The sequence below is a fragment of the Ammospiza nelsoni genome, chromosome 1, assembly GCF_027579445.1.
Source record: "Ammospiza nelsoni isolate bAmmNel1 chromosome 1, bAmmNel1.pri, whole genome shotgun sequence".
Taxonomy (NCBI): Eukaryota; Metazoa; Chordata; class Aves; order Passeriformes; family Passerellidae; genus Ammospiza; species Ammospiza nelsoni.
This window is the reverse complement of record NC_080633.1, coordinates 131,977,009-132,004,464: the sequence shown is the minus strand read 5'-3', so window position 1 is coordinate 132,004,464 and position 27,456 is coordinate 131,977,009. Positions and strand designations below refer to the sequence as shown.

At 39.4% G+C, this 27,456-nt stretch overlaps 1 protein-coding gene across 1 annotated transcript in view; it reads left to right on the top strand.

The window, feature by feature from the left end:
• The first annotated feature begins 1,074 nt into the window (after nucleotides 1–1,074).
• CPQ (carboxypeptidase Q) overlaps nucleotides 1,075–27,456 on the top strand; it is a 127,558-nt gene continuing 101,176 nt past the window's right edge. Inside the window, exons 1-3 of the mRNA XM_059479498.1 lie at nucleotides 1,075–1,125; nucleotides 1,536–1,994; nucleotides 11,861–12,068. Coding sequence (XP_059335481.1) covers nucleotides 1,119–1,125; nucleotides 1,536–1,994; nucleotides 11,861–12,068 — 674 coding nt within the window. The 5' untranslated portion in view covers nucleotides 1,075–1,118. The remainder of the gene's footprint in view (nucleotides 1,126–1,535; nucleotides 1,995–11,860; nucleotides 12,069–27,456) is intronic.

Genomic DNA, 27,456 nt, shown 5'->3' with positions numbered 1-27,456 from the left:
CCCATGGGCTGTGGGTGGATCTCTGCATCCCCCATGGATCCCCAGGGGCTGTGGGTGGATCTCTGCATCCCTCATGGATCCCCATGGGCTGTGGGTGGATCTCTGTATCCCTCATGGATCCCCATGGGCTGTGGGTGGATCTCTGCATCCCTCATGGATCCCCAGGGGCTGTGGGTGGATCTCTGCATCCCTCATGGATCCCCACAGGCTGTGGGTGGATCTCTGCATCCCTCATGGATCCCCAGGGGCTGTGGGTGGATCTCTGCATCCCTCATGGATCCCCAGGGGCTGTGGGTGGATCTCTGCTACCCCCATGGATCCCCACGGGCTGTGGGTGGATCTCTGCATCCGCTGTGGATCCCCAGGGGCTGTGGGTGGATCTCTGCATCCCTCATCCTTCTCTGATTAGGAGCAAAAAACCTGTGACTTTGTTTGGATTTTCTTCTCAAGTATGTCATCACAGAGGTGTTACCAACCTCTCTCATTGGCCCAGTTTTGGCCAGCAGCATGTCCATCTTCAGAGCCATCAACCATTGGCTCTGCCAGACATGGTGGGAAGCTTCCAGCAGTTAGAAGAAGTTAGGTAAGAACAGTTAAGTAGATGAAAAGAAGTAAAGTGTTATAATAATAATGATGATAATAATAAAAAAATAAAAAAGCCCAAGAAAAACAAGTGATGCACAGTCCAATTGCTCACCACCTGCTGACCAATGCTCAGCCTTTCCCTGAGAAGTGATCAGGCCCTTCCAGTCAACTCCCCCAGTTTGTGTACTCAACTTGGTATGGAATATCCCTTTGGTCAGTGTAGGTCAGTTGTCCTGGCTGTGCTCCCTCCCAGCTTCTTGTGCAGCTCCTCATTCACAGAGCATGAGACACTGGAAAGTCCTTGATTTAGGGTAAGCACTGCTTAGCAACAACCAAAACATCAGTGTATTATCAATGTTATTCTAATGCTGAATTCAAACCAGAGCACTGTATCACTTACTAAGCAGAAAATGATCTCTATCCTAGCCAAAACTAGGTCACTGGAGGCATTGGAGCTAAAGCTTAAATCTTTTTAGTACAATAGAAAGTACTTTTCTGATTATGAAGATGGAGATCAGGAAGAACTTTTATTCATGAATGGTATAAGAAAAGTTTTTGTCTGGATGTTTTGTGTAAAGGCATTTGATTTGACACTTCTGAAGTCCTGCTCCTAACAGAAAGGAGATGCAAAACTCCTCCTGCATGGGAGCAGCCCTGGGTTTTGATGCTTTGAAGAATGTGTTTATTTAAAGAGATGCAGCATTCCAAGAATATTTCTAAAGACCACAAAGTTTGTGTCCAGTGGTCTAAATATCTTTTTCATTTGCTTTCAATAACTCTGTCTTCAAGTTGAGTTTACTTTTCTGTTAGTTCTGATCAAAGCATTTTCATGATAAACTAATTTCTTTTCATTTCATTTCTGTCTGCCAATCCAAATAACTAAAAGTATTGCTGATAGGCATATGGCTTTTTTAACTTTCTTTTTTTTATTATTTTTTCCTCTCCAACAGGCCATCTGTGGAAAAGAAGAAAGAGAAAAAAAATGAAGCACTTATTCTTAATATTTCTCATGAATTTATTACACCAGTATGCTGGGAAATCTTTGAGAAGAGATGGAAGTTCCCTGAAGTCATTTGAAGACATTAAAAATGAGATAGCTGGCTATACTGATATTGCTAAGGCTATTATTGATCTTGCTGTTCATGGAAAGGCTCAGAACAGATCCTATGAAAGATTAGCAGTTTTTGCTGACACCATAGGGCCTAGACTCAGTGGTTCAAAAAACTTAGAGGCAGCCATCAAATATATGTTCAGTGCCCTGCAGAAAGATGGGCTAGAAAATGTGCATCTAGAGCCTGTGAAAGTACCACACTGGGAAAGAGGAGAAGAGTTTGCAGTGATGCTGGAACCAAGGAATCATAGCATTGCTATTTTGGGACTTGGGAACAGTATTGCAACTCCTCCAGAAGGTAACACTTCCTTTTGGAATTACATGTGACTTGCTTTTTAAGAGAAACTGTATTGTACCCCTGATAACTTCTCTCAGTAGTCAAACTGTGCTTATCTTCTTGCTATAATAGTTCTGCAAAACAAGATGCTATTTTCCTAGGACTTTTCTATTATGGCATGGATGTGGCTGGTGCAGTTTATGTTAATAGAGTCTGGTTGAACAGACTTGTAAAATTAGAGTTGATTCCTGAACTTTCCATTAAGTTTATACCTTTTTTTTTTTTTTTTTTTTTTTTTTTTTTTTTTTAACACTGCTGAACGTCATTTGCGAAGATTCTGGTCCTCCATTGTGGTTGGTAGGAAGAAAGTTCTCCATGGGGTGTCAAGTTGACACATGATTTCTCCTTCTCTTCATGTGCCCTATTTTGCCAGGCTCAGCCCTTCACTCCTGTGAAAAGCAAGGCAGCAGGAAAAGGAGATGAGCTTGGAGAGTTCAAGCCCCTCACTAAACCTAGCAGTTGGTATCTGTGTGCCCTTCCCTTCCCTTCCCTTCCCTTCCCTTCCCTTCCCTTCCCTTCCCTTCCCTTCCCTTCCCTTCCCTTCCCTTCCCTTCCCTTCCCTTCCCTTCCCTTCCCTTCCCTTCCCTTCCCTTCCCTTCCCTTCCCTTCCCTTCCCTTCCCTTCCCTTCCCTTCCCTTCCCCTGTCTCATGCTCAGTTTGGAACTCTCTGTTCACACTGTTTACATGCTCACTTTGTCACTTTCCTGTCACTGAACTGTGTGTTGCCTTTTAGATGATCATGTGTGATATGTCACTCAGGAGCAAGAATAACCATTAGCTGCACTTAACAAGATTCTGGTCTTTTAAACCCCCAAATATTAGATTGCCTACAAACAAAATGATTTATAAGATTCTCTATTTGTACTTACTGATGTGAGGCTTTGAGGATTGTTATTTAAAGGCCAGACGAGAACCTTCTTCTGTGACTGCTCTCCATAAAAAACAATATACTTATTCCTAGACCACTTCAAAAGCATTTGTATTCCTTTATGAGAAAATAAATTTAGTTTAGGAAACAAAAGGTAACATTATACTCATAATTTTTTTTATGAATTGTAAATTTTTGTGATAGCAAGCTTTCTGTTTGAAATGAAACAACATATAAAACTGTTGGGTTTAGAAAAAATATATAGCTCGTCAAAATGCAACAAATAAAACTGGGTAGTTTAGGATATGCTTGGAATAAATTATACTTGGTTTGCAAAACTGCTGCTGTGAATTTTATCTAAGACAGTTCTGTTATATTGAGGTAAACACATGCCTAAAATGCAAAGCAACTAGAACCATTACTATCTGTTTGTCCGATGAAATGTGCAAGGTTTAGTATTTGATAGGAGAAAATTTAGAGCAAATTTTAAGCCTACAACTTATTTTGTATTCTTTCCAGTCTTATTCCAAGCTTCCTAAAAAGTAAGCTAAAATTAAAAGGTCTTTTTTGGTGTTTAGGAAGTGTTGCTGAACCTGAAAAGAGAACCTGCAATTTAATTTTGGCAAACATCTTCACATCCTGAGAAGTCTGTTTTTCATTTCTCTTTCTTACTTGTGTAGTTATTTGCACTTGCCTGGTTTTACTCCTAGGTTTGCTTTTTTTTTTAGTGATATACTGAATTTACATGTTAAAAATACTCAGGCTAATTATGTCCTTCTTTTTCATCTGTAAAGATCCAGTATCATAAAAAATATGATTGTATTATCCAGTGCTGGTTCAAAACCCCCACATCATTCTTTCTCACAATTTCACTTTCCTCTGAGATCTGCCATGTTTCTGAAGAGGTATGTGTGTTGGTACTAGAAGACTTTATGGCAATGAAATCTCTCACAAAAGACTGGGACATTTCTCACACTTCATGGAATAATTTTGATTAAATTACTTACCTTCTGACTCTCCTACCATTTGTGCCTGTTCTGATTTCTGCTGGTCTCATCTCACTGTATGCAAACTGTGACAGGTTTTTGTGCTTGGGAAGGTTGTGTGGGGTAGCTGGTCCCTGGTGAACACTTGGCTCTTGTTCTGATCACTGGACCATCCTCCTGGCTGATGGAAATGTCTCATAAGAGCTGCTCATCACCAGCCTCTGCAGGCAAGGGAATCAAAGGCATGCTGTTGGGAAAAGTGCCTGTCCTAAAACTCTCACTCATACCAAGCATGGAATAAAAAATGTGTTTATTATAGTTATTATTAAAACCACTGCGTTATCACTTCTGAGGATTGTCGCGGTGCCTTATTCTTAATAAAAAGGAATAGAAGGCTGCCTTAAAAGGCATCAGAAATAGTTGAACAATTTCCCTAACTGAGGGATTATCAGCAGTTCTGATACATCTTGTTCTAGGCATGAAGGTGTGGGGGTATGACTCTTCCTGTAATCTAAATAATGCAACTCAATATGAGATGCCTGATGCCAGTTATCCTGTTGTTACAGTACTGTTGTTACATGGGATCAAACTAGGGAGATCTACTGCTGCTGTGCTGAGCTTTGGCAGAGGGATGTTTTAAAGGCTGAAGCCTGTCCTTCAGATGTTGGCTCTATGATGATTCTTTGCCTCTAAAGTGGAATGTGCAGATGATTGCTGAAGTTGTTTGCTGTTAACTTCATAGTTACTACTTGTTTTAAGTCAGTGTTCCTGTCAGGATATGTTCCAGACCCCTCAGTTTCCAAACCACTGTCTCAGTACAGCCCAAACAGATCCCTTCCTTGACACTACTGATGCCTGTGAGACAGAGTTGGACTTCTTGTCTTTTAAGGTCTCTGAATGGGGTTAAAGTTAGAGGGGCTAACTCCCCCATCCCAGCAGGAGGTACAGGAGACCATTTCTTGCTTTTTCATCTTTTCAGTTATGTCCTGTATTCCTCTCTTCCCATGATTTGGCCCCAGGCTTGTGGCCCAAGAAGCTAAGAAAATAGGAGACATGGACAGAAGCTTAAAACTTGGTGCTGGACTTGGTGTCTTTTGGTTCTCTCAGAGCCCCTCCTGAAGCTCAGCACCCCAAGCAAGTGCTCAGGAGGGCTCTTCATTACCATAGCAATAGCCTAAGGGCAGTTAGAAACCTGGTGTCCTTGGGGTTGCTTTATGATGCTGTATCCCCAGTTGTCTGTTCTGTTTGTGCTGGATATTGAGTTCTGCACCTTTAAGACTGGTTCTGAGTGAAGACGGGGGAAAAGAAGAGCACAGTTTGTTTTCAGAAACTGCACTCACTCCTCTGAATTCCTGCTCCCGGACTGTTGTCTGCAGCACGGACAGACAACGTGAGAGCTCTTCTTTGCTTTTTAGTTAGGTTTTTTTTTAGCTAGCTGAGGCAGAGAAGTTCCCTGGACTGTGTTTTTTCTTTTTCTTGAAACTGTTGAAACCTGCTCTGTATTGAAAACCCAGAAAAACACTGGGACCTCACACCTGTGGCCCATCATGGTTTGGGACACAGCATTCTCCAGTGCAAGAGGGACTGATAAGAGACTGAGCAAGCTGAGTTACACCCCATGACAAGGACTTTCCTCAATTTGCCATCTCTTCAGAACATCGAGAGGTTTTATTGTTTAATATTATTCATTTTTTATGCTTGTAAATACTTTGCTTGTTAAATAAACAGTATCTTCCACTTTTCTCCAAGGAAATATTTTCCTGAACCAGTTGGGGGAGGGGCCACTTGAATTTGCTTTCTAGAGGGACCCCATTCAGATGTTTCCCCCCAAATTTGCCCTAAACCAGGACACCTGGCTTTGGATGTTGGAAATGCAGGGTTTAATTTCCCTTCTGTCCATGGAAATTCAAACCAGTGTTTTCTAAGAGGAACCCAATGGCTAGAGCACATGCTGAGGTTGGTTACTTTCCATTTCAGCATACACCATGCAAGTGTAGAAAAAATCTGCAATGCTTCAGGGCAGGAACAGGAAGCCCTAAATAGTAGCAGTATTTTTAGCTATGAAGTCCAAGCCAGTCCATTGACTCCAGGATACCAAGAGTGTCTCTTCCTGCAGGTCTTCTAACTCATGCCTATGGCATTGAAACCCTACTGGGATGTGCACAGAGCTTTTCTCATTCATTTGATTTTATGAGATTTGCCCACTTTCGCTCAGATACAGAACAGTTGGATGATGTGCAGGAGGCTTTTCAGTACCTTGTGATCTTGTGGATAAAATCCTACTTTCTTCTTCATGACTGGGAAATATGCCAAGATGTCGAGTTCCCAGATTCCATCTGATTTACAGCAAAAAAGGAGAGTACAGAAAAGGTTAGATTTTTCTATTGAAGAGGAAAAACCTCCAACATTCTCCCTCTCCAAGTGTATTCCAAGATTTGAAGGTGCTGGGTCAAAGAGAAAGTTTTCACTTCCTTTGATCTCTTTACAAGGAGGGAGTCACTTCACTGCCCACTTTAGTGACAGGGAGAGAAGAAACATAAAAGAGAGTGACCTGGATTTCCAGAAATCAGCAGGGGCTGAAAATAGTCATCACCTTGAAGAAATGGATTCCTAGGTAGCAAACAGGATTGAATGATAGAAAGTGCTTGGTTTTGGGAGCTGGAAAACTAGGGGTTTACCATATTTAGTCAATGTCCTTGTCTCATTTTCAGTGTTTCAACATTGGCAAGACATATATATATATATAGAGAGAGAGGCTGTGTTGATTTCTGGTGGTACTGATTATATCTCCCAAATATAATTGTTGCTTTGAGAATCCCATAATTGAAGGAAAGTGGTAGTTTAGCAGATGTTTGACCATAAAGTATCAAAGAGTTTGTTTTTTTGCATGTGTTTTAAAATGCACTTTTTTTACCCTGATGGGTGACCATGCCCTTTAATTTTAAAGAAATACTGACAAGCAGAACCAACTTCAGAGCAGCCTGCCTTGAAATGTCTCCTCAAAAAAAAGGAACAGTCTCTGTTTTTTTATATACTGTTGGTTGCAGCAAAACTGAAATAATAAAAATATGAAAATGATCCATTGGCAGACTTTTTCCTATTTTTTGTGTTCAAGGGATTTTTTTTTGTTTGTTTAACTGTCAACATTTGCTCCAGCTGTGCTCTTATAGGTGATAGGAGCTTTGCAGTTACATAATATGAAAGCAATTCCAGTCTGTTCTGTATAAAATGGGGATAATGTTGTCTTGAAGTTGTTGGTGTGGGCTGTTGCTGTCGGTCCACCAGGAATGCTGCTGAAAGAGGTGGTCTAGCTCCTGTCCTCATTGATGCATTTTGTCCCCAGTGTTGATCATCCTCTTCTTTATCTCAGTGGTGAAGTGGATTAGGGAATTCAGCTAGATAAACAAAAGGCCAATAAAAAAGTTATTTTTAAAGTGTATCAGAGGATTTACCCTTAGGTTGCCAGCATTTTGGATGACCACTGATCTCCTGGAAGAGATGCTTCTGGAGGGACTTGGGTACCCCTTAGATGAGGGGTTCAGTGCTGAGAACAGGGGTTGGAGAGAGTCACAGGCATGAGAGCACAGTGCACAGCAAAGCCCTCCTGTCTTCACTGGATTCCTCTTCTTTCATGTGTGAGGAGCTATTGATGGACATCTTGAGACCATGAGCCTCAGTATTGCATACCTGAATTGTTTATTATTACTTAGAGTAGCACTGCTTGTACTGTGGTAATTATGCTTCTGGTTTTCATGGAGTGTAGAAGGTGACATTTGTGAAGGACATCAGACACTGTGGCGTTCACTGGCCCAGCATCTGGGCTAGAAGTTAGTGCAGTAGCATTTCAAAGATTTAGAGGGTAGAAGTATCTGCATGGCTTTGAGATGGACATGCTGTCTGGGGACAACATGGGTTCCAGTTGCTACTTTAACCACTGTTCAGGTGAACTGTGTTGATTGCCAGTGGTAAACAAGTGAATTTTCTGGTCTTGTCTTTTGCATCATCACTGAGTTGAGGGTGGTTACCTCAAGGCTGTTAAGGCCAGGCTGAAGCTATTGAGGGCAGGATTTGAGTATGATTTTCTGCATGTGAGAGGTATGCAGACACAGCTGGATGGCCACATTACCTTCATCCCAAGGGATAGCCAGCAGTGACTGGCACTTTTGGCTCACTGCCTCAGCTCTTCCTGCCTTGAGCACCTGTGTCCTCAGGAACTTATTTTTGTGGATCTTAGTTTTGGGTGCCTGATTCTCCCTACACATTGCATAGCAAGCCTGTGCTCTGTCCAGGCCAGCACCTAACCTGTTGCCCCACTCTTTTGGCATCCAAGGCTTTGTGCTGGGGATTGGGACAAACCCATTTCCTCCTAGGATTTGTGCTGTGCAGTAAGCTACATGTCATTGAAACCAAACTGTTCTAAAGAGATCCAGTACTTGCTGGAAATTTTAAATCATATTTGTAAAAAAACCTAACTATTATATAGTGTATATTTTTCTCTGTGTTCTTAAGGAATGGTACCATATGTTTAGTCTCTGTGCAAAACATCAGAGCTGAATAGCCTCATATCCTTTTTTATAACTGTCTCGTGTAATTTTATTTTCATGAAGTATTTCTCTTTGCTGTTCCACAGAGTAGAAGGTCACATTTTCTAGAAGTATAGTTCATATTTTACAAAATTCTTCTTCCTGATAAAACCCTCTTCTTCATTCTACAGTTCCCTTAAAATATTTAGTATTTGCTTCATATTATAATTATTATATTAGTATATGTTTATATGTGTGGACAGAGCAAATGTGTTTCTAGGTGTTAGAATATTTCAGATTTTCAGTACATGCTAATAATTTTTGAGGGGGGAAAAAAAAGAAGTGATGATATTAATCTTTCATTTGCTTCAGCCTGACACAAAACCTTAATTGGATGAGGTCATTAGAAACAAAGAATTTGAGTCTGTTTTTCTAAAAGTCTAGTTGAAATTTGTGGAGCATTGCAGGAAAGCTGAATGAATTCCTGGAGAGTTTTTGGAAAGCAATATGTTTTTAAGAGTGGTATGCTAGAAGTTGAGGAGGAAAATGTTTTCTGAGCTGATTTTAGAGGATGTTGAACTTAAAAAAGGATTTAATGCCAGGTCTCTAATCTTACTTAGCTTTGAAGCATATATTTGCATTTCCCCTCCACTCCCCAAGACCTTCTTTCCTTTGACTTGTCCCAACAACTGCCTTATCTCCAGACAGACATACCTACCTACCTACCTACCTACCTACCTACCTACCTACCTACCTACCTACCTACCTACCTACCTACCTACCTACCTTTGTATCATATGACTCATGCAAAAAAATTCTAGGCTCTGTGAAAGAAACTACCTTGCAAATGGGCACAGACAGTGCTTGTGGGCTGTGTCTGAAAGAAGCAGGGCATGTTACTTTTAATCTGGAGAGATGCTCAAGTCTGAAGGACAATGGGAATAGCCAGACTAAGGTAAGAAAAGCTTGGGGCTACTGCTTGCATGTTTCCAGGGTCAGCATAGAATACAGTACACCTGATGAAGTAGCTCTGGGCTAAGTTAGCTTTGTGGGCAGAGCTGAAGTAGAAACAGAGAAATCTGGGATGTTGCAGGAGATGAGGTGTGAGAGTGGCTGGTGTGTGAGGCAGGGCTGCAATCACCACGTGGGGGTCAGGCACTGTGGCTGTGGTGTGTTGTTGCTCCTGCTCTACCATGAAGGTCTGTCTTGATTTCCTGCCCTGATATCCTGATGCCTGGTTCTGATGAATGGGGAGGTAACATCCTGTCTCCTTCTTGCTCTCATGGCTACATGAGAGGCCAGGACATGTTTCAGATACATCTCCTCCAGTTTCAGAATTTCCACTGTTGTCAGAACAATTAGATGTGTTGTTGACTTTTTGTGTTGTTGATACTTCTTTTCTAGATTTGTCTTGTCTAGGCTTAGAATTACTTTATTTTAGTTGTTTTCAGCAAAAATTGCCTTGCCTATCAGCTTATTTATTTGACAGTGGTAGCTTCAGTGCATGTGGGTCAATAGCATCACTGTTCCATACTGTGATTTGTAGAAGAAATCATAATTCTTACTTTAGTGTGAAGTAAATGAAGTTTAGGAGGTCCATAGGAATGAGTTGTTTGCTTGCTGCTATTGAAAAGAATTTATTGTCAAATTAATGATGACTGCATTTGGCTTTGTAATTGGATCTCCAAGGTACTGATCTCCAAGACGTGTCCTTGCAGTGCCTGCTGCACGATCCAAGTGGAGCACTGGGGAGAGATAAAATGAAATAGAGATTGCAGTATCAACCACAACTTCTCTCGTGGAAAATGAAATTTTGCAGATACCTGGCTTTATTTCCAGTTGCTTGGTTTCCTACCCAAAATTATCCTGTTGCTGGGAGGTTCCTTAGCTAGGTGGCTGAACCTGCCATTAATTACAAGCAGTTTGAGTCTGCTAGTATGCTCACCTGCCTGCCAACAGCAGCTAGTAATATGTGAAGGTGATTCTTTGGTTTGCCTTTCTAAAACATTGACAGGTTAAGGTAAGAATCTGAATAGTTAAAATTTTGATCCCTCTCACACTAGGCTATTATTGTAGCTGAAACTCACTTTTGTTGTAGCAGTAAATGTCTGTCCTACTCTTAGTGGTACATTCTAATGAATCCAAACTTCTGGAATGGTTTCTTTAAGGTTTTGAAGTGTAATTTCATCTTAAAGAAGCCGTGAGCCTGGGCACACGGATGCTGGGAGACATTACCTTCCTATTTTTCTAAGAGTTTTTCTTGTTTATTGTGGCTTTAAATACAAGTCTTTGAAATCCTCTAAATAATTCTTATTTCACGCACAAAAAACCAACAACCAACCAACTGGGAAAAAAAGGAGAATAATTTTGTTCTTAAAAAGCATAATAATTTCACTTCATTCTGACAAATCCTTGCTGGAGGATTTGTTATTAGTTTCAGCTTTCATTTATGTATTTTGTGACTATCGGATGAAATGTACAACACAAAAATTTCAGACATCCATTACTTCTTCTATATTTAGAAGCAAAGTACCAGCCCGTGTTGTTAAGCAGTCTCTACTTATCTCTGTAACCAATCAACAAAATTGAATTTTCAGCATTGTGGTCATTTTAATTAATTCTCAAATGCTGTGAAATATAGTTCCTCAATTAATGTCCTTAAAAGTTAGAAGGATTCTCTGGCTTATCTGTAACATTCTTTGTTTTTTCAAGTAAGATAATACAGCAGTTTAAAACTATTCCAACTATTAAAAACAAAGATTGGGGTGGGATCTAACTTAATGTGTGTGAATTGTCCTGCACAGGAACCTGCCTGTGTTTTCTGTATCACGAACTGGGAAGTGTGGATTCCTAGAAAAACTCCCCAAAGGAGATCCAATAGAACTGTTATATTCTCCTGATTTAAATATGAAGATGATATTATTATTATTTTTATTAAGCACATTGCAAAATTTGTTGACACTGCAGAGCTTTAATTTAATTTAATTTACTAATTAAATAATTTTATAGGAGTTACAGTCTAAAAAGATGGGCTTCCAGCTGTCTTATGTTAAGCTAAGTTGTTTAGCAACATATCAAAACATTTCCATGAAAAGATTACTATCTTTTTTTAATTAATCTCATGGGCAGCTTTTGCAAATGTTTTGGTACTACAAATGATTACAATAAGACATTAAAGCCGATGCAGAGAGCAAAATTCCCCCCATGTATCCTTCTTGCCCTTCAGGTTATGTTTTAATTCCAGCCTGATAGCATGGTTTACAGGGTTCTAGCTCATCTGTTTGGTACTGATCCCTGATGTAGCATTTCACATCATCTTCCTTCCTCAGGAATAAAACCTAACGCTGATTTCCTGAGTGCTGCACAGTCCATGCTTTTCTGTCTGCTAGAAGTGGCCACAGGAGAGCTATAGGAAAGCATTGCTAAAACCACTGTAATACTTTCTTTCAGGAATTACAGCAGAAGTCATGGTTGTAGCCTCATTTGATGAACTACGCAAACGAGCTCAGGAGGCCAAGGGGAAGATTGTCGTCTACAACCAACCTTTCATCAGTTATGGTGAAACTGTGCAATACAGGTTACAGGGAGCAGTGGAAGCTGCTAAAGTTGGAGCAGTGGCATCCCTCATTAGGTCTATTGCTTCTTTTTCTATTCACAGGTAAGCATTTTTCTCTTTTCTTCCTGCAACTCACATTTCAATGTTAGCTGACATGTCATTTCTGGGCAGGAATTTTTGTTCTCTCTGACTTAAACCATGCCAGTTATGAGTGGGTGTTTGGTTTTGAAACTATTGGCTTCACAATAGTTCTTTTCCCCTGTGCTTTGTCATTCTTTCAGAATGTTTTCATTTTTTTTTTGTTCTAGATCCAAGTTTTGTATAATATTTGTTTTAAAGAACTTTCTGCATTCTCAAGGCTGCCATAAATATTCTGAGAAAAACCAAAACCAAATGTCTTTGGTGACAACAGCCTGTCAGTGGTATATGAACTGGTCTTTCTGTGTGTTTGACTAGAATGTACATGTACAGTTTTCAATGTATTGTTAATTTTCCTAGCATAAGGCTGACTTGTACTAGATAAAGGAGTAGTCTGCTTTGAACATAATTATTTAGAACTCTTTAGCAGCAAGGTTTGTAATTCTCACACTACTTTTTAAGTAAGGTATGTGGAAATAATGAATTTTTCAAAAATGTAAATAGTTTTCATTTTCTTAGTACATTATTTGTTTAACACTGTAGTGTTATGTTACTGAAATTATATATTTTCGTTTTCTGGTTGGTAACAGAATTCCTTTTTTATCTGGGAGTTTTTTCCCAGTCTGAAAGCTTACACTTAAAATGCTTATCTATTGTGAAAAAGACTAGTTGAGGAGTAGAGAGGAAATGGAAAAGGGTTCAGCCATATAGTGGAATGCTGACAGATGCACACTGTCCTTTAACACAGTATTTCTAAAATCTTACACTGTTATTGGTGACCTTAATGCCTGCAGTGATCTTTGTGTAGGAGCCTGCTGGCTGTGATGGGAGCTGTGGTCAGGCAGGCCCAGGCAGCAGAGCTGGACTGAGGACTGGGTCAGGACAGGTCCATCCACCTGCCCACATCCTGAGCTGCAGCCTGAGCAGGACTGGCAGTGCATGATGCCACACACAAAGCTTGAGTGCTTCAACTGTAGAGCTCTGTTGATAAAATCATTTACATAAGAAAATATGAAAGATACACGGTTTATACAAGAGGTGCTCTATTTTGTAACATTCTTTCTTTGGCTAGTACGTGTTTAGAGCAATACAGATCCTTTATTCCTCCCCCTAGTTGCCTGCCCAGTAACTCTTTACCCAGAGAGGAGTCAATGGCAGTAGTTAACCTGTCCCTGAATGTGTGCCACAACATAATCTGGACTTGTGTTCTGTTTAGGTAACACCATGGCTTCTTTTTGATCTCTGCTCCTAGATTTTCTTTCTGAAGAAGTCTGGGCTGATTTGTGAAAAGCATGATATAGCTTTGGATCTTTTTTGAGGCTGGGACTGAGAGGTGACTTGTGGGGGCATTTGGAGGCATGCATGAATCCACGTCTTCAGAGAGAGCATGAGTGGTCACAAATCAGCAATATGAGAAGTGTGCAAGTTTCTCCATTTGTAATGCTTCAGAGAGTCAGAAAAGTCAGTAAAGCCAACTAACTGTATTGGAACACATGCAGAGAACAGCTCTGCAGCCCCTGTAGCTGCTTGGTAGCATTTTTATATGCTTGTCCTGGTTTCAGCTGGGATAGAGTTCATTTTCTTCTTAGCAGCTGATACAGTGCTCTGGTTTGGATTCAGCATGAGAATAACATTGATAACACACTGATGTTTTGGTTATTGCTAAGCAGTGCTTACCCTAAGTCAAGGATTTCCAGTGTCTCATGCTCTGTGAATGAGGAGCTGCACAAGAAGCTGGGAGAGAGCACAGCCAGGACAACTGACCTACACTGACCAAAGGGATATTCTATACCATGGGATGTCATGTTTATTATGAAAACTGGGTGGGGGAGGGAGGAGGGGAGCTTGGCTGGAAGGGGCCAACCCCTTCTTGGGAACAGGCTGGGCATCAGTCAGAGGGTGGTGATCAATTGCATTGTGCATCACTTGTTCTTCTTGGATTTACCTATTTGCTGTTGTTAGGGGTTTTTTTTGTCATTAAAATGATATTTTTTATTATAATATTTCACTCTGACTTTTTCCGAACTGTTTAACTGTTCTTAACAGTCCTCAACCCATGAGTTTTTGTATTTCTTTTTCTGAGTCTTCTTCCCATCACACTCAGGGAAATAATGAGCAAGCAGCTGCATGGTACTTAGTTGCCAGGTGGAGTTGAACCATGAGAATGCTCCACATCCACCTAAAGAAGTCAAAATTACCTTTTAAAAATGCTTTCTGAAATGTGAAGAACTTGAATTCAGATACTATCCAAACTATTACTAGTGTATTTCTTGGTGTCCAGCAAATGTGATGTTTATAATATATTTTCTAATACTTGGAGCTTTTTAATAAAGCTCATAATAATGAAAAGATAGTGGAATGCGTTTCAGAAACAGTTTTACAAAAAACCTGTGGTTTTGAAATAGCCCTAGCTGGTATCGTCAAAGAATATTGCAATGTGTTGGTTTTCTGAAAACCAGATGGTGATCTGTGTCCTGGCTGAGTTATGGTGCTATGCAGAATTGTTCAATTGAAAGTTACTGTATCTTCTGTTTGCTGCAGTATTTATGGAAGTGCATTTGTATGGAATGAAAGATTAGAGGTGAGGAAGAGAGGTGGAGACTGAAGGAACTGGCATTACAGCTATTTGAAAATTGAATGGAAGTAGATGCCGAATGCATATTTATTTAGAAGTATTGAATCCTTAATTGATATTGGGAGCAGAGGTGACATTCCTAAAACTAATTTCAAATGTAGATGCTGCCATGAAGCATTTTTTATGGTGCACTTTCTGTACTCTCTTAATTTACCTTCACTTAGGGTTTATTTTATTTTTCATATGGAATAGACTTGTTAATGTATTTTTCCTATAATACAGAAGGTACTCAGGCCCAGTCCTTCCCTTTGGTTACTCAGTGATGACTATATCTGTTTCTCTCATTTTTAACAAGTAGGTATTGCTATAGGCAAGATGGATTTTCTTATCTCTATGCATTCTCCTGTGTTTTCTTCTAATCATCAGTGGAGTGTCTCCTTGTCTGTCCTAGCAGTGTGCTGTGCTGGATGGACTGTGTGCTGGATGTGGTGCTTCTTATCTGTCAGTGTCTGGGGCACTCTTTGTTCGAGTCACTTGCCTTTTTAATTGACTGGTGGAAAATACTGCCTTGCTGCTGGGAGTAGTGTGTTAGAAGGGTGAGAGATGAAAGATAAAAAGATAATAAAAGGTTTCTAAATATTGTGAAAGTAAGTCGTGTATTCTTGCAATTTGTATGCTGCTGCATTGTTAACCACAGCCTTTACTTCTTTGGCCTGTGTTTACATGTTCACTGATAATAAAAATAAATGATAATGGGATTGTGGAGTTTTCCAAAATATCCTGGAAACATCTTAGAACAAAGCATCCTTCTCACACTTCTACTATCCCAGTTTCAGGTAAATGAAAGGTGTAATTTCACAATTTTTCCGAAACTATATCGAGTTTGGTAGATGGGGGTTTTTGTTTCATTTCTTTGCTTGATTGTTTGCTTGGTTTTCAAATTTTTCAACCCCTTTTCAACTTATTGTTATTATTGCTTATTGTTATTTAGTTACTCAATTTGCTGGAGCAATGTAAGCCAACTTTGTGGTGTGATTTCTAGGTGAACTTGCAATATGAGTAATATTTATAGGTCAAAACTAGGTACTGCCATTAACATCCTAGGCTTATTAGGGCTCATTATTAAAGCTTACTTACAAAGTGGAATTGGTGAAATCCCAACATGAATTAAATCACTGTTCTTTTACTGGTAACTTGATGGCTGTTCCTTGTCCCAGAAATGGCAAGTGGCTGCCAGTTTGTCAGGGCAAAAAGTGTGAAGGGAATCTTTGACGCGGGGACAGTTTGTTTTTCTTTGAGATGTGGTAGTATAACTGTGGAGCAATGAGACACCTGAGGACTCAAGCATCCCAATTCTTAATAAGGGCAGGAAGGGATGAGTGTCATTTTACTCAGGAAAACTTATTGATGTGTTTGTACAAGGATTCATGACACTCACCAGTGACAAGTATTTGCTGTTGAGTTTCAAGGAGTTGATTCATTCATTTTGAATGGCATTGCTAAGCGAATAGGGAATAAAATTAGCAAGCACGTCTTCCTTGACCTATGAAGAGGTGGCAGTGGTGACATGGTATTGCAAAGTTACCATGTGCCACAGTTGTGTCTCATGGCACTGTCTGCCTCTTGTGTTAAATGATTCTCTTGAGTTTTTTATTTCTCTTCTCTTTATTGGTATGTAGGAGGGGGTTTTTTTTTTATGTAGGAGAAGGTAACTGTAATTAATAGGTAATTGGTGTAAGGGACGCTCTCCACTAGACCAAGCTGCCCAAAGCCACATCCCACCTGGCCTTGAACACTGCCAGGCATGGGGCATCCACAACTTTTCTGGGCAACCTCTTTCAGTGCCTCAGCACCATCACAGTGAAGGATTTGTTCCTAACATCTAAATCTATTCTTTTGAAGTTTTTTGCAGAAAAGCCATGCTGTGAAATGCCAGTGTCCATAAAGGAGACAGAGGAATCCTGCAACTTTATTCTAAAAAAGGAGAGAGTCAATTAGGCCATTCCCCCATGGGGTCTCTCTGGAGGTTTTAGAGGATGCAGCCTCCTTTTATCCTAAACTCCCGACCACATCTTGCCCTCTTCCTTTCCATGCTGATGAAGGTACAGCCTTCCCAAACAACTGCCTACCACACATTCCCCCCAAAAGACTTATTGTCATTTTCCCCTAAAGTTTGGAAGGATGTCTGGATTTTGTGGATCCATCAGAAGTTCAGACTGTCTGGGCTCTGCAGTAGATTTGTGTGGGCTCATTTCTCCTATTACCCTAAAGTTGTCTGGGTTCTGTAACAAACTTGGTGGCTTGATTTTTGTAGATGTATTAAGACCCATTTCAAAGACATTAACACCCATTTGCCCTAAATATTGCCATAGCCATTCTGGTTGGTTCTTTCAGACCTAGTCGTTCCTGAAGACATTAACATACTTTTCTGCTATCATTAGGGAAGACTCCCATCCATTGACTCCCATCCCTCCCTCTTTTGTGAAGACATTAACACATTTTTTCTCTCAGTTTGAAGCCATTCCCCCTTGTCCTATCACTACAGACCCTTGAAAAAGTTTCTCTCCATCTCTCCATCTTTTTTGTAGGCTCCTTTTGCCAGTAACAAATTTTCTGAAGCACTGACAATTTGGTGGTGAAATATTTAAACATGGGTATTAGGAGTTAAGAGTAACAGAACTATTTTTAATGAACCTTCTCAAATAACATGTATTATTGTAGTAATTCAACAGTATCTATAATATTTGCCTTTTTGTAGAAATCTGGGTACTTACTCTTTTTTTTCTGCTTTAATAACTTCACTGTGCTTAGATTAATGATACATGCCCTTACTGTAGTGTAAAACAAACTGATGGGTGTTCTCAGTTCATAATGGATGTTTTTTTACAGTGAAAATACTCAGTTTACAAGGTATAGTTGAAGTTGAGCAGTAATCTGAATGACCAGTCCCATGCTACAACAGGCAGTGTTGCTGAAGAAATGGTGATGACAAAATTATTTTCTGCTAACCTAGGCTTGCTTTTTCACAGCAGTTGTTCTGTTCATTAAATAATCAAAGTGAAAGAAGATAGGGAAAGTGAAGTGTTTAACTGTAAGACTCCTGAAATTGTATGACTCTAATAAGCTATCCATAAGTCTAGCTGTGCATTTTGTAAATAAAAAGGTGTCCTTTAGCTATTGGTCCAGTATTTATTCTGCAGTGAATGTACTCTTATGAATGTAAAACTTTCAGTAAATCCTTCTGTTCTTCAAGAACCACAGATAAGATAATGTCATAACACTGTATCTTGTAATGATAACTCCTTTAAGGGCTCAAGAAAGAAGGAAAATTGAGTGCTTTTCTGAGAACTCGAAAAGGAAGTTCCCAAGAATCCTCAGGATAAATGCCAAGAGCCCTATTATTATGGTTTTTTAGATGCTGCTGAGCAATCTCTCCAAAATGCAAGAAATTCAACAGGGAACATATTACAAGGCCAGAATAGACCAAGTAGTACTTTGACACATTCTAGAGATTGTTAACACGGACACATATTTGGTCAAGTTCTCTTCTTTTTGGACTAAATTATCAGCATCTTATACTTACCTGAAGTGTTTTCCTTCACTTTTTCTTTCTTTCTTCAGTCTGGTGGCCAGGACACACCACCAGCTTGTGAAGCTCCAGTAACTCTAATCAAAAACTTTGTCTGCATGAAAGCTGAAGTCATTAATGGCATGGTGCAACTCAAGATTTATGACTGAGGTTGCATTGATGATCCATGTCATTACATATGGCACAAGGCTAGTACATCATCTCATGGGATGTATGTGAATTTGAAAACCATTTCTTTTCCATTGCATTTCCATTATCTTAATTTCCCCTTTCTGTAATCTCATTTCATTTATTTTCTCCTATCATGAATAGTCATGGATACCTTTTTGTATATAAATTGTTTTCCTTTATATTCCTTATGGCTTGTTAGGCAGGTCGTGCCCTTCTCAATCTTGCTGACCATGTGTGTGCATTAGTGGCATTTTTTAGCTCTCAGGTGCTTTCACAGAGACTTTTTACCACATCACCTCTTCCAGTGCTTGGTCTGCTGCCTTTTGTTCCAGACATGCGAATTGCTTGCTGAGGAGATCATCTTCCTTCCCCTAAAACTCCATGTCCAAGAAAAGTAAGGGCTTATTCACATCAGTAGTGACAGATTCAGCTTCCTCCTCTTGCCCTGCCATGTTTTCTGGATTCTGGGATGATACAGTAGTTTTACTAGTATTTATTTTGCTTTTTGGTTGGCTTTTGTTTGGTGGGTTGGTTTAGTTGTTTGGTTTTGGTCTTGTTTTATTGCATCTGGCCCTTAAAATGAATGTTCTGTCTTTGAAAGTGTATCTTCCTGTTGTGTCCTTAGACCTGAAGGCTCCTTTCCCTCCTGTTCTGCCCTTCCTTCCACTATGAATAGCAGTATACCCAATGTTTTGCTGCCATCTGAGGAATCTTTCTTGCAACCCGTTCTGCTGTCCATAGAGGGGAAGCAGTGGCATGCTGAGTAGGGAGCATCTTCCCATTCCCCAAGCTTTGCACAGGCTTGGGGAATGCACAAAGCCTGCACAAAGGGCAGCAGGAAACAGTGTGGTGATTGTAGAGATGCAGCAGTAGTTAGCATGACTGAAGAAATCAGGAAGTGCCACTGATTATTTGTGATCACTTCACTTGCTGCAAGCAATTTCACTTACAGCAAACTTTTCGCTTATTGCAAGCAATATCATGGGGCAATGGGATATAGCTGTATTGTCTCCTGTTCTACTAAAGGGGCAGGAAGGGAGGATAAAACCCTTATTTGGGGTCTAACAAGGGATCTAATAAGGGGGTCTAATAAGAGCAGCCATGTTTTATAAGTGTCTGGGAATCTCATGGAAAGATTCTAGTTATGTTTTATAGCTCTGTGCATGTTGTCTTGCTGCCCTTAGAGATATGAATTTGTGGTGAGCTGTGGAATTTGCTCTGCATTCCCTCTAGGATGCCTGTAAATTTTGCTGACTGACAATTTGTTAATTTTTACTTTGCTTCCTATGTTCCCTTCAGACCAACATGCCAGACTGCTTTCTGTAGTGCAGCCTTTGTGCTCCCTTTTGGGCAAAGCCTGGCTGCCAAAAAGAGACTTAGAAGAAGTCGTTAGAAGAAACAGAACCTATGTTTTAGGAGATTATTGTGTTATGCAATGGGTTCTTGCTATTTGCACAGCAATTAAGAATCTCATTTCAGGTAACTTCATAATAGTGAGAAATCTGTAGATGTTTATTCAGTCCCAATCTCTCTTTGACTTTTACCAAACTTTTTTCCTCTTTTTTGTTTTGAACTGCATTACTGGGTTTTGGTTGTTTTGTGTTTCCAGTAGATGGGGCCTGATGTGCCATCTGCAATCTCTGTGTAATTTCATACACCTGCCATATTTGTTTTCTTACAAAGTCACTGAAATGGTGATGAGACTGATGAGAGCTTTCTCTGCCTCCTCCTAATTTTGACTCCTCCTGTTCAGGAATTGTAAAGAGTTTAATCCATTTAGTCATACACGCAGTATCCTGTAACTTGGTAGAGGTAAGGGCTAGTAAAATCTCTTTTGATAGACTCTGTTCTCTAGAAAGATGCTCTGAGGATAACAGCTCTATTGAAATCCTGGCTGCCTCACCAATAACTTTCCAAGGCAAACCTTTAGCAATGTAGTATTCCATTGGTTTTTTATCTTGTCTTCTAGACTTTCCTAACATTAATGAGTCATACATTAATTGGGGGCTGGATGGCCACCCATATCCCAGTTAACTCTGGTCTTGTTTGAGTACCATGAGCACCCACTGATTAGGTTTGGTAGTATTCTGAAGATATAAAGTTTTATTCCACCTTTGCATTACTGGTTCAGGTATATAAAGGTGTTCAGTGTATAAAACTTCCAAGTTTTGGCTTTCAGGTACTGGGCTATAAGGAGTTACAGCTGTGCTTGTTGTGGGTTGAGCACCAGGATCTTCAGCAAATTTCCATGATTTCCTGTTTCTCCCTAATCAGCTCCATCTTTCTTCAGTGCTGCCAGCCTCTTCTGAATCTGTATGAGTTGTGGTGCCTATGAAAACCTGTTAATAAGTTCAGAACCCTCTGACATGATTATAATGTCTTGACCTGTCAACTTCAAGTTTGTTTTAAAGTCCTCACAATATTCAGTTTTCTTGATTACACCAACAAGTGTCTCACTAGTCTGTGGTGACCATATTTATGGAGGATTGAGGGAAAACCTGACAACACAAAGGCAGATAATGATCACAGAGAGGTATCCAGCTAATACTGTGCCAGTGAATGTGTTCCTCAATCTGTGTATTTCTTTTCAGCTGCTGATAAGATCTGAGAAGTATGTGGACTGTTATTTTGTTTCCCTGTAATTCTCCGTGTTTCTTCCACAAAAGTGCAGTAACTGTGGACTTTATCTGGAGTGTTCATATCCAGAGCACATGAGCATTTGGCCCTGGACGACTGGAAAAGATTAAATAGTCCCAGAATGTTTGTGCCAGAATGTTACAGAATTTGGGTGTTTGGGGTGTCCTGGCCTAATATTCTCTTTTTTTCATTAAAAAAAAAAGAAAAAAACAAAATGGAAAAGAAAGAGTAAAGCCTCTGTTTCTTCATGTATTCTAGGATTACTTCCAAGGTACACAGCCCCTCACTTTTTAAATTTTAGTCCAGACAATGCTGAAAGAGGTTGTATAGAGGTCTATTATATAGATTCACTTGCCTATCCTATTTTATTTTTTCATGTCTTTTTCCATTATTTTCATGGGTTTACAGTTTCTGTTTCCCACTGAGTATTGTTTCTACTTCCTATATTACTCAAGATACCTTTTATGAATCTGTTTGGCATTTCTCTTAGTTTAATTATGTTACTAAAATATAACTACATATTGCAAAACCATTTCAGATTATATATATTGAAGTTTTATTTAGGAAACATGTTGTATCTGCTCTAAAGCTCCTGAAGTACACCTCTGCTCTTTTTGAGGTTTACTGCTGATTTCCAAAAGTGAGCAGAGGTTTTTGCAGGGACTTTGGCTGTATTTATATGCATGTATACAACATAAAATTTTATTTTGATATATAGCTTTTTACTTATGTAAAACAAACAAGTAACCAAATATAGGTGCCAATTTTAAAATATATTTGATTGCTAGTCAACTGTTAACACAGTTAATCTCTCTGGTCAACACCCCAGGCATGCAGAGGATTTGGAAAAGCTAATTCCTCATTTTGTTTTGCCTTATTTGCTTAAACATGTGATCAAATGTGTATGGTTTATTCCAACATACTGTGATTTCTCTTTACATGAATGCTTACACTGTTTTCCAGAGGGCAGGTGGAAAACAGTGTTCTTTCTGCTGTTTCTTCCACTTCCCACAGTCTTACTCGTGGCTTGTCCATATGGTAGGGTATTTCTATGTTCTTTTATTAGATACTGTCTTCTTATAGGATGGTCTCACCCTGCTGTTATCTTTACTACTGTGTATGTCAGACATTTAAGTATGATCAGCTAGACCTATTTGTGTGATGAAACCTCTTGTTTATGGCACACAAATTTTGACTTATGTTTTTAGGAGGTCAGAGCCAATTGTTCCACATCTGTCCTTTAGAATTGTTTTCTAGATGTAGGCTGGTGTTGATGGCCAACAGTAATAGTGGGTTCTTCCCTGTAGAAGCAATGTCTTGTGCCTCAGAAGTGTAACCATTTCAATTTCTTTAATACTTTTCTCCTGGTTTGTTTTCCCCCTCAAATCCAATCAGTCACCCGCGTTTCTCTTGTTGTGTCCATCTTGTTGCATCAAATACTAATACTTTTGTATTGCCTCCAGGGTACAGCTAAATGGTGAAAATCCTTCTCCATCTGGTTTATTAAATGAGAGGTGCCAGCTCCTGTCTCTGCTCTGCCAGTGATGCCAGCTTTGATTACTCGCCTGTTGTCCACTCCTTCAGGCATCTTATGCTTTCTTTCTTTTTGTTTCTATATTTAGGATGATGGTACAAACCTAAAGCTGTAACTTTATTGTCTTCCAACTTTGATTTTTAAATCTGACTTTTGTTTGGTATTTATAGATTGTTTTCTTTAGCTGGTTAGATGAGTAATCTGTGACTTCTACTTAACTGTTTCACCTTGCCTTTCTTTCCTGGTCACTATCCATAGTACTTCTGCCTTGGCTGTCTAATATGAATACTGCAAATACCCTGTGAAACAGAGAGGGGCTGTCTTTTATCTGCTTCTCTTTATTATTATTATTATTATTATTATTATTATTATTATTATTATTATTATTATTAAGCAGGATTAAGCTTTGACTGCACTTCATGGCTTTTTAATCCATTGTGAATGTAAAATAAGAACTTTTCTTCTAAGAATAAAGAAAAGAAAGGAACCACATCATTTCTGACATATTTCTATTTGGATTTCTTCACATTAATTTGCTTGTGACTGTGAGGCACACAAAAACACCTCAACAAGAAATATTGAGACTATGTACTGTTTAGCTCTGAAAAATCCAGATTGATTCTAGATATTTGTGCACTGAAGAACAAAAGGACACTTTTGTCAGACAAGGGAGAGTAATCAAGTGAATCAATTAAACCCAGGGGTTCTGAAGTTCCATTTATCACTCTGCCTTGTGCCCCCGTGGTGTCTTGAGCAGGTCTCAGTATTATCTCTCTTTCTCTGTTTATAAGCAATATTAATATTTCTTGAATATTAATTTAGGATAGCATTTGCACATTGTTTACTGTAAAGAGGACAACATTAAAAGTCAGCTCTTCCAAACTGTGTTTAAGTAGTTAGTAGTAGATTTTGCAACAATTTGCATGTGCCAAAACCATGTAACTGTTGTATTACCACGTAACAGTGGGTGACTGCTGCTGATAAATAATCCATTATATAACCATGGGGGTTTTTATTAGGTTGATTGTTGAATTCTGCTAGATTGAGATTCAGATCTGTGGGAAGGCTCAGGCAGGAGGTGAATAACAGAGAATACAGTTCATTATGTAGGGAAATCGTATTTTCAAATCTGAACATTTAAAAATCATTTGTTGACTGTAATTCAAAGGATTTGAATTCAATTCAGTATTAACTCACTGTGAGAGAATTAAACCCACTGAAAAGAGCACAAAAGAGTTGAAATTTCAAAAAAGTAAAAGGCTTTTTCTTAGTAACATTTTTATATCATCAAGAACGACATGAACTTTAGAAATCAGGTTCTGGGATTCAAATGTGATTTTGCCAAAAATCTGAGTTTTGGAAAGAGTGAATTCCCAGGAGAGATGTAAGGAGGTTTTAGTTGTTCTGTAATCTCTGTATTGCCTGCAACTCTTCAGGAAGCAGTTTGTGGTCCTTCTTTGAGGACAGTTTGTGTCTCCCTCCAAGTATCTCTATGTGCAGTCTCTATAGAAAGAAAGAAAAACTTTCAGGGCTCCCAGTCTGGGGTTTTGAGAAGGTTGCAGTTGCTGTTGGGGGGACACTGGAATGCCAGAAATTATGTGAAGGGACCAGGCAACTTGAGTACATGCTCTGTATCTCCATAAGGGGCATTAGAGGCCTGTACGTTTGTGCTCAAGCTCAAAGCTCTGGAGAAGGGACCCAGGCCTGTCCACGTGCAGCCAGAGTCCTGCGCAGTCGAGTTCATCTGAGGGACCATCCAAGGCTGCAACACCACAAAACCATGGGGATTTCCCCCTCCCCCTCTTCTTTTACTTAGTCTATAATGCTGACACTGTAGGAGAACAGAAATGGTGTGCTGCAGTGTCTGAGAGAATGCTACCATTTCAGTCTTGCCAGAAATGCAACGTGAATAGACAGACCCATGAGAAAACTTTAGCAGAGCTACTTGGAATAACAAGTGCAGCTGCAGCTGATGTTTTTAGAAATGTAACTGTTTTTCAGTGTCTAAAATTAGGTTTCAGTCATGCAAATCTTTGTACTTCTGAGTGACAATCAGTGATAGATTCCTTTAACTCTTCCCATATAGAGTGGTATTTTTTATTCCTTCACTATTTTGATTTTACTTCATGGACTGGCTTAACAATTAGTGAAAGGATGCCAGAATCCAGGCAATTGCAATAAAATGACAAGGAATTGGAGAACATCATTGGAAAGTATTAGACTTGTAGGTGATGTTTGTCCATGGAAGTTTCCTGAAAAAGAAAAGGAGAATTCCATTCAGTCCCCTAGGATACAAAAGGTATCTGAAGCTGTTAGTTTTGTTTAGTTTTAGTCCAAATATGTTTGGAGCAGAAATTTTAGCCACAAATGCACTGTTATTTCCACCTCCACATGAATTTTTCAGGCCATTACAAAAGTTAACAGGGTGCAGAACTTGTGAGCTGGACAGTCCAACTGTCATGGTTTCATAAGGATGGTCCTAGACAGGTCTATTTCCCCCAAATGTTTGACAAATCAGGAACTTCCAAGGAGAATTTGTTTTAGCAGCATTTTTGCAGCAAAAAGTGCTACCCTGTGATTTGCAATGTATCCTGGGTCACATCAGTCATCAAGTGTTCATTGCAGGTGAAGAGTTCTGTGGTTAGATCAGGGATCAAGCACTGTCCCCTTAAAACAGGAATTTTGGTAATGTTGGTATTAACCAATATTAATATTGGTTGCTATTAATAGTATGGGCTACATCACAAGATTCACCTGCTGGCCAGTGAAACTTTTCTTCATGAAATTATTAAAAGCTCACTTTGAGTGCTGGGTGTACAAAAGCTTTGCAAACTGCAGGTGATCTTTGGGCTGCACTTACAGAACAATTGTTTTAAACTATTTGATAAAAAGTTATGAATTGCAATATTTGGGTTTGTTCTGTAGAATTCAGTACCTGTTTATGTCTATAAAGTTAGATTTGTCTAAAGTTAGATTTGAAACAAGTACAATTTCCAGTGAATAATTTAACTCCACTACACTTACACAGAAGTGCAGTATGGAGTATTTTAGAGGAAGAAATTTTAGCATGACAGCTGCAAGGTAATTCAGCCAGTGTATATTAGCTTGTAAAACACAGTTCTGCTTCTAAAAAATATATTATGCACTTCTTTCTATGTAGGTATAGTTTTTTTTTCAAGATTTCCTATTTATATTATTCATGAATATAAATACACTAAGACATACATGGTCTCAGAGTTCACAATCATTGACAATCAGGAGGCTAATTTTCTTGCACAGTGTGCCTTGTGGGGTGGGGGAATAATAACTACTTAATACCTGAACATTGGGAAGAAAATTCCCACTTTTTATTCTGTTACTGTCCTTTCAGTGTTGCACTAAGTGATTTTCAGTGTTTTCCTGTACTGAGCCCTGAGGCTGTGGGGTGCACACGGGCTGGGTGCAGGTGCCTTGCTGCTTGCCTCTCCTCAGGGAGGCTGCCTGAGCACGAGAGAGACCCTGGACACAGGGGTGAGGAGGAGGTGGGGAAGCCTGTGGTCCTCTGTGGCAATCTTCTTCTCCTGGAGCTACCACAGTGGACTTGGAGATCTCTGGCATTCTCACAGCTGCCACTTTTCAGGTAGTCTGGAATCTCATCATGTCCCTAAACCTGTGTCACCTTAACAGTTCATCTGATCTGACTGGCTGTGTGCCTGTATCTCTTGGTTCTGGTCCAAAATCATTTGTGTATTTTAATTTATGTACAGGCCGTAAAAGTGATGATCATTATTGTACCAGCCTCCAGCCTGCTACCTTTTTTACAACATTTTCCTGAGCAACATGGAAATGTTGCTCAACTAATGAAAACGAGAGAAAATTATATTGTTCCAGATAGTCTCTCTTCCAGCACAGACTCTTATAGGCACTCTTTATTAGATATTAAATAAACCCATAAATTGCAAAAGTGGAATTCTTTCCCATTCAGAAGATAATGAAGGAATTGCTGTATCTCTAGGATTAAATGGGAAAAGGAAAAACTATTAAACATTGTGCAAAACAAAATGACTATATAGTGTATGTTGCAGAGCACAACAAGCTTCATAGCAAAAAAAAAAAAAAACAGTGAGAAAGTGTTGTATTTTGTCAGCAATTTCTCTTTTCCTTCTGAGGAAGAAAAATTACTTCAATTCTCAGTCTGAGCTACCTTCTCAGAAAACCCCTACATTAATTTCCTTATGAAAACTGGTGTGTGCCAGGTGTTCTTCCTGCATGCTCCCGAAGAAACCTGCAGCACGCCAAGATCCCCAAAACTTATTCATTCTCTCAACCATGGTTTGTACTGGATTTTTTTTTTTTTAAGCCTGACACTTCTCGTTTCCCAGACACAGCTAATTGCCAGGAAAGGAGCTGTTAAGAGGAAACACATACCTATTGGGACAACTTTTATATCATCTGATGTAGATTATGAAGCTTTTGGAAGAATCTGCCACCATCATCAAAAAATACAGCTGGGGAAAGAACACTCACACTTGGCATGACATTTTGTGGGGCTGCTCAATATTTACTTGTAGTTCACTGGAATTAAAATACTCTAATGAACTTTTAAAATACACTCTGTTCCAAAAAAGAACTTTTCTGCTTACAGTGTTCAGGTTCAAAGATAAAATAATTCAGGGTGTCTGTAAGTTTGAAGTGACAGGCAAGACTTGCCTGAATTTTGGAAATAAAAATATACCATTTATTGGAGAACGAGTTCATCAAGTAAGTGTAATACACTATTAGGTAACGTTTTCTTATCCCTTAGGCATTTATAGTGCATTTTACATTGCATAAGTGGAGCTGTATAATGTGTGAACTAGATAACAGG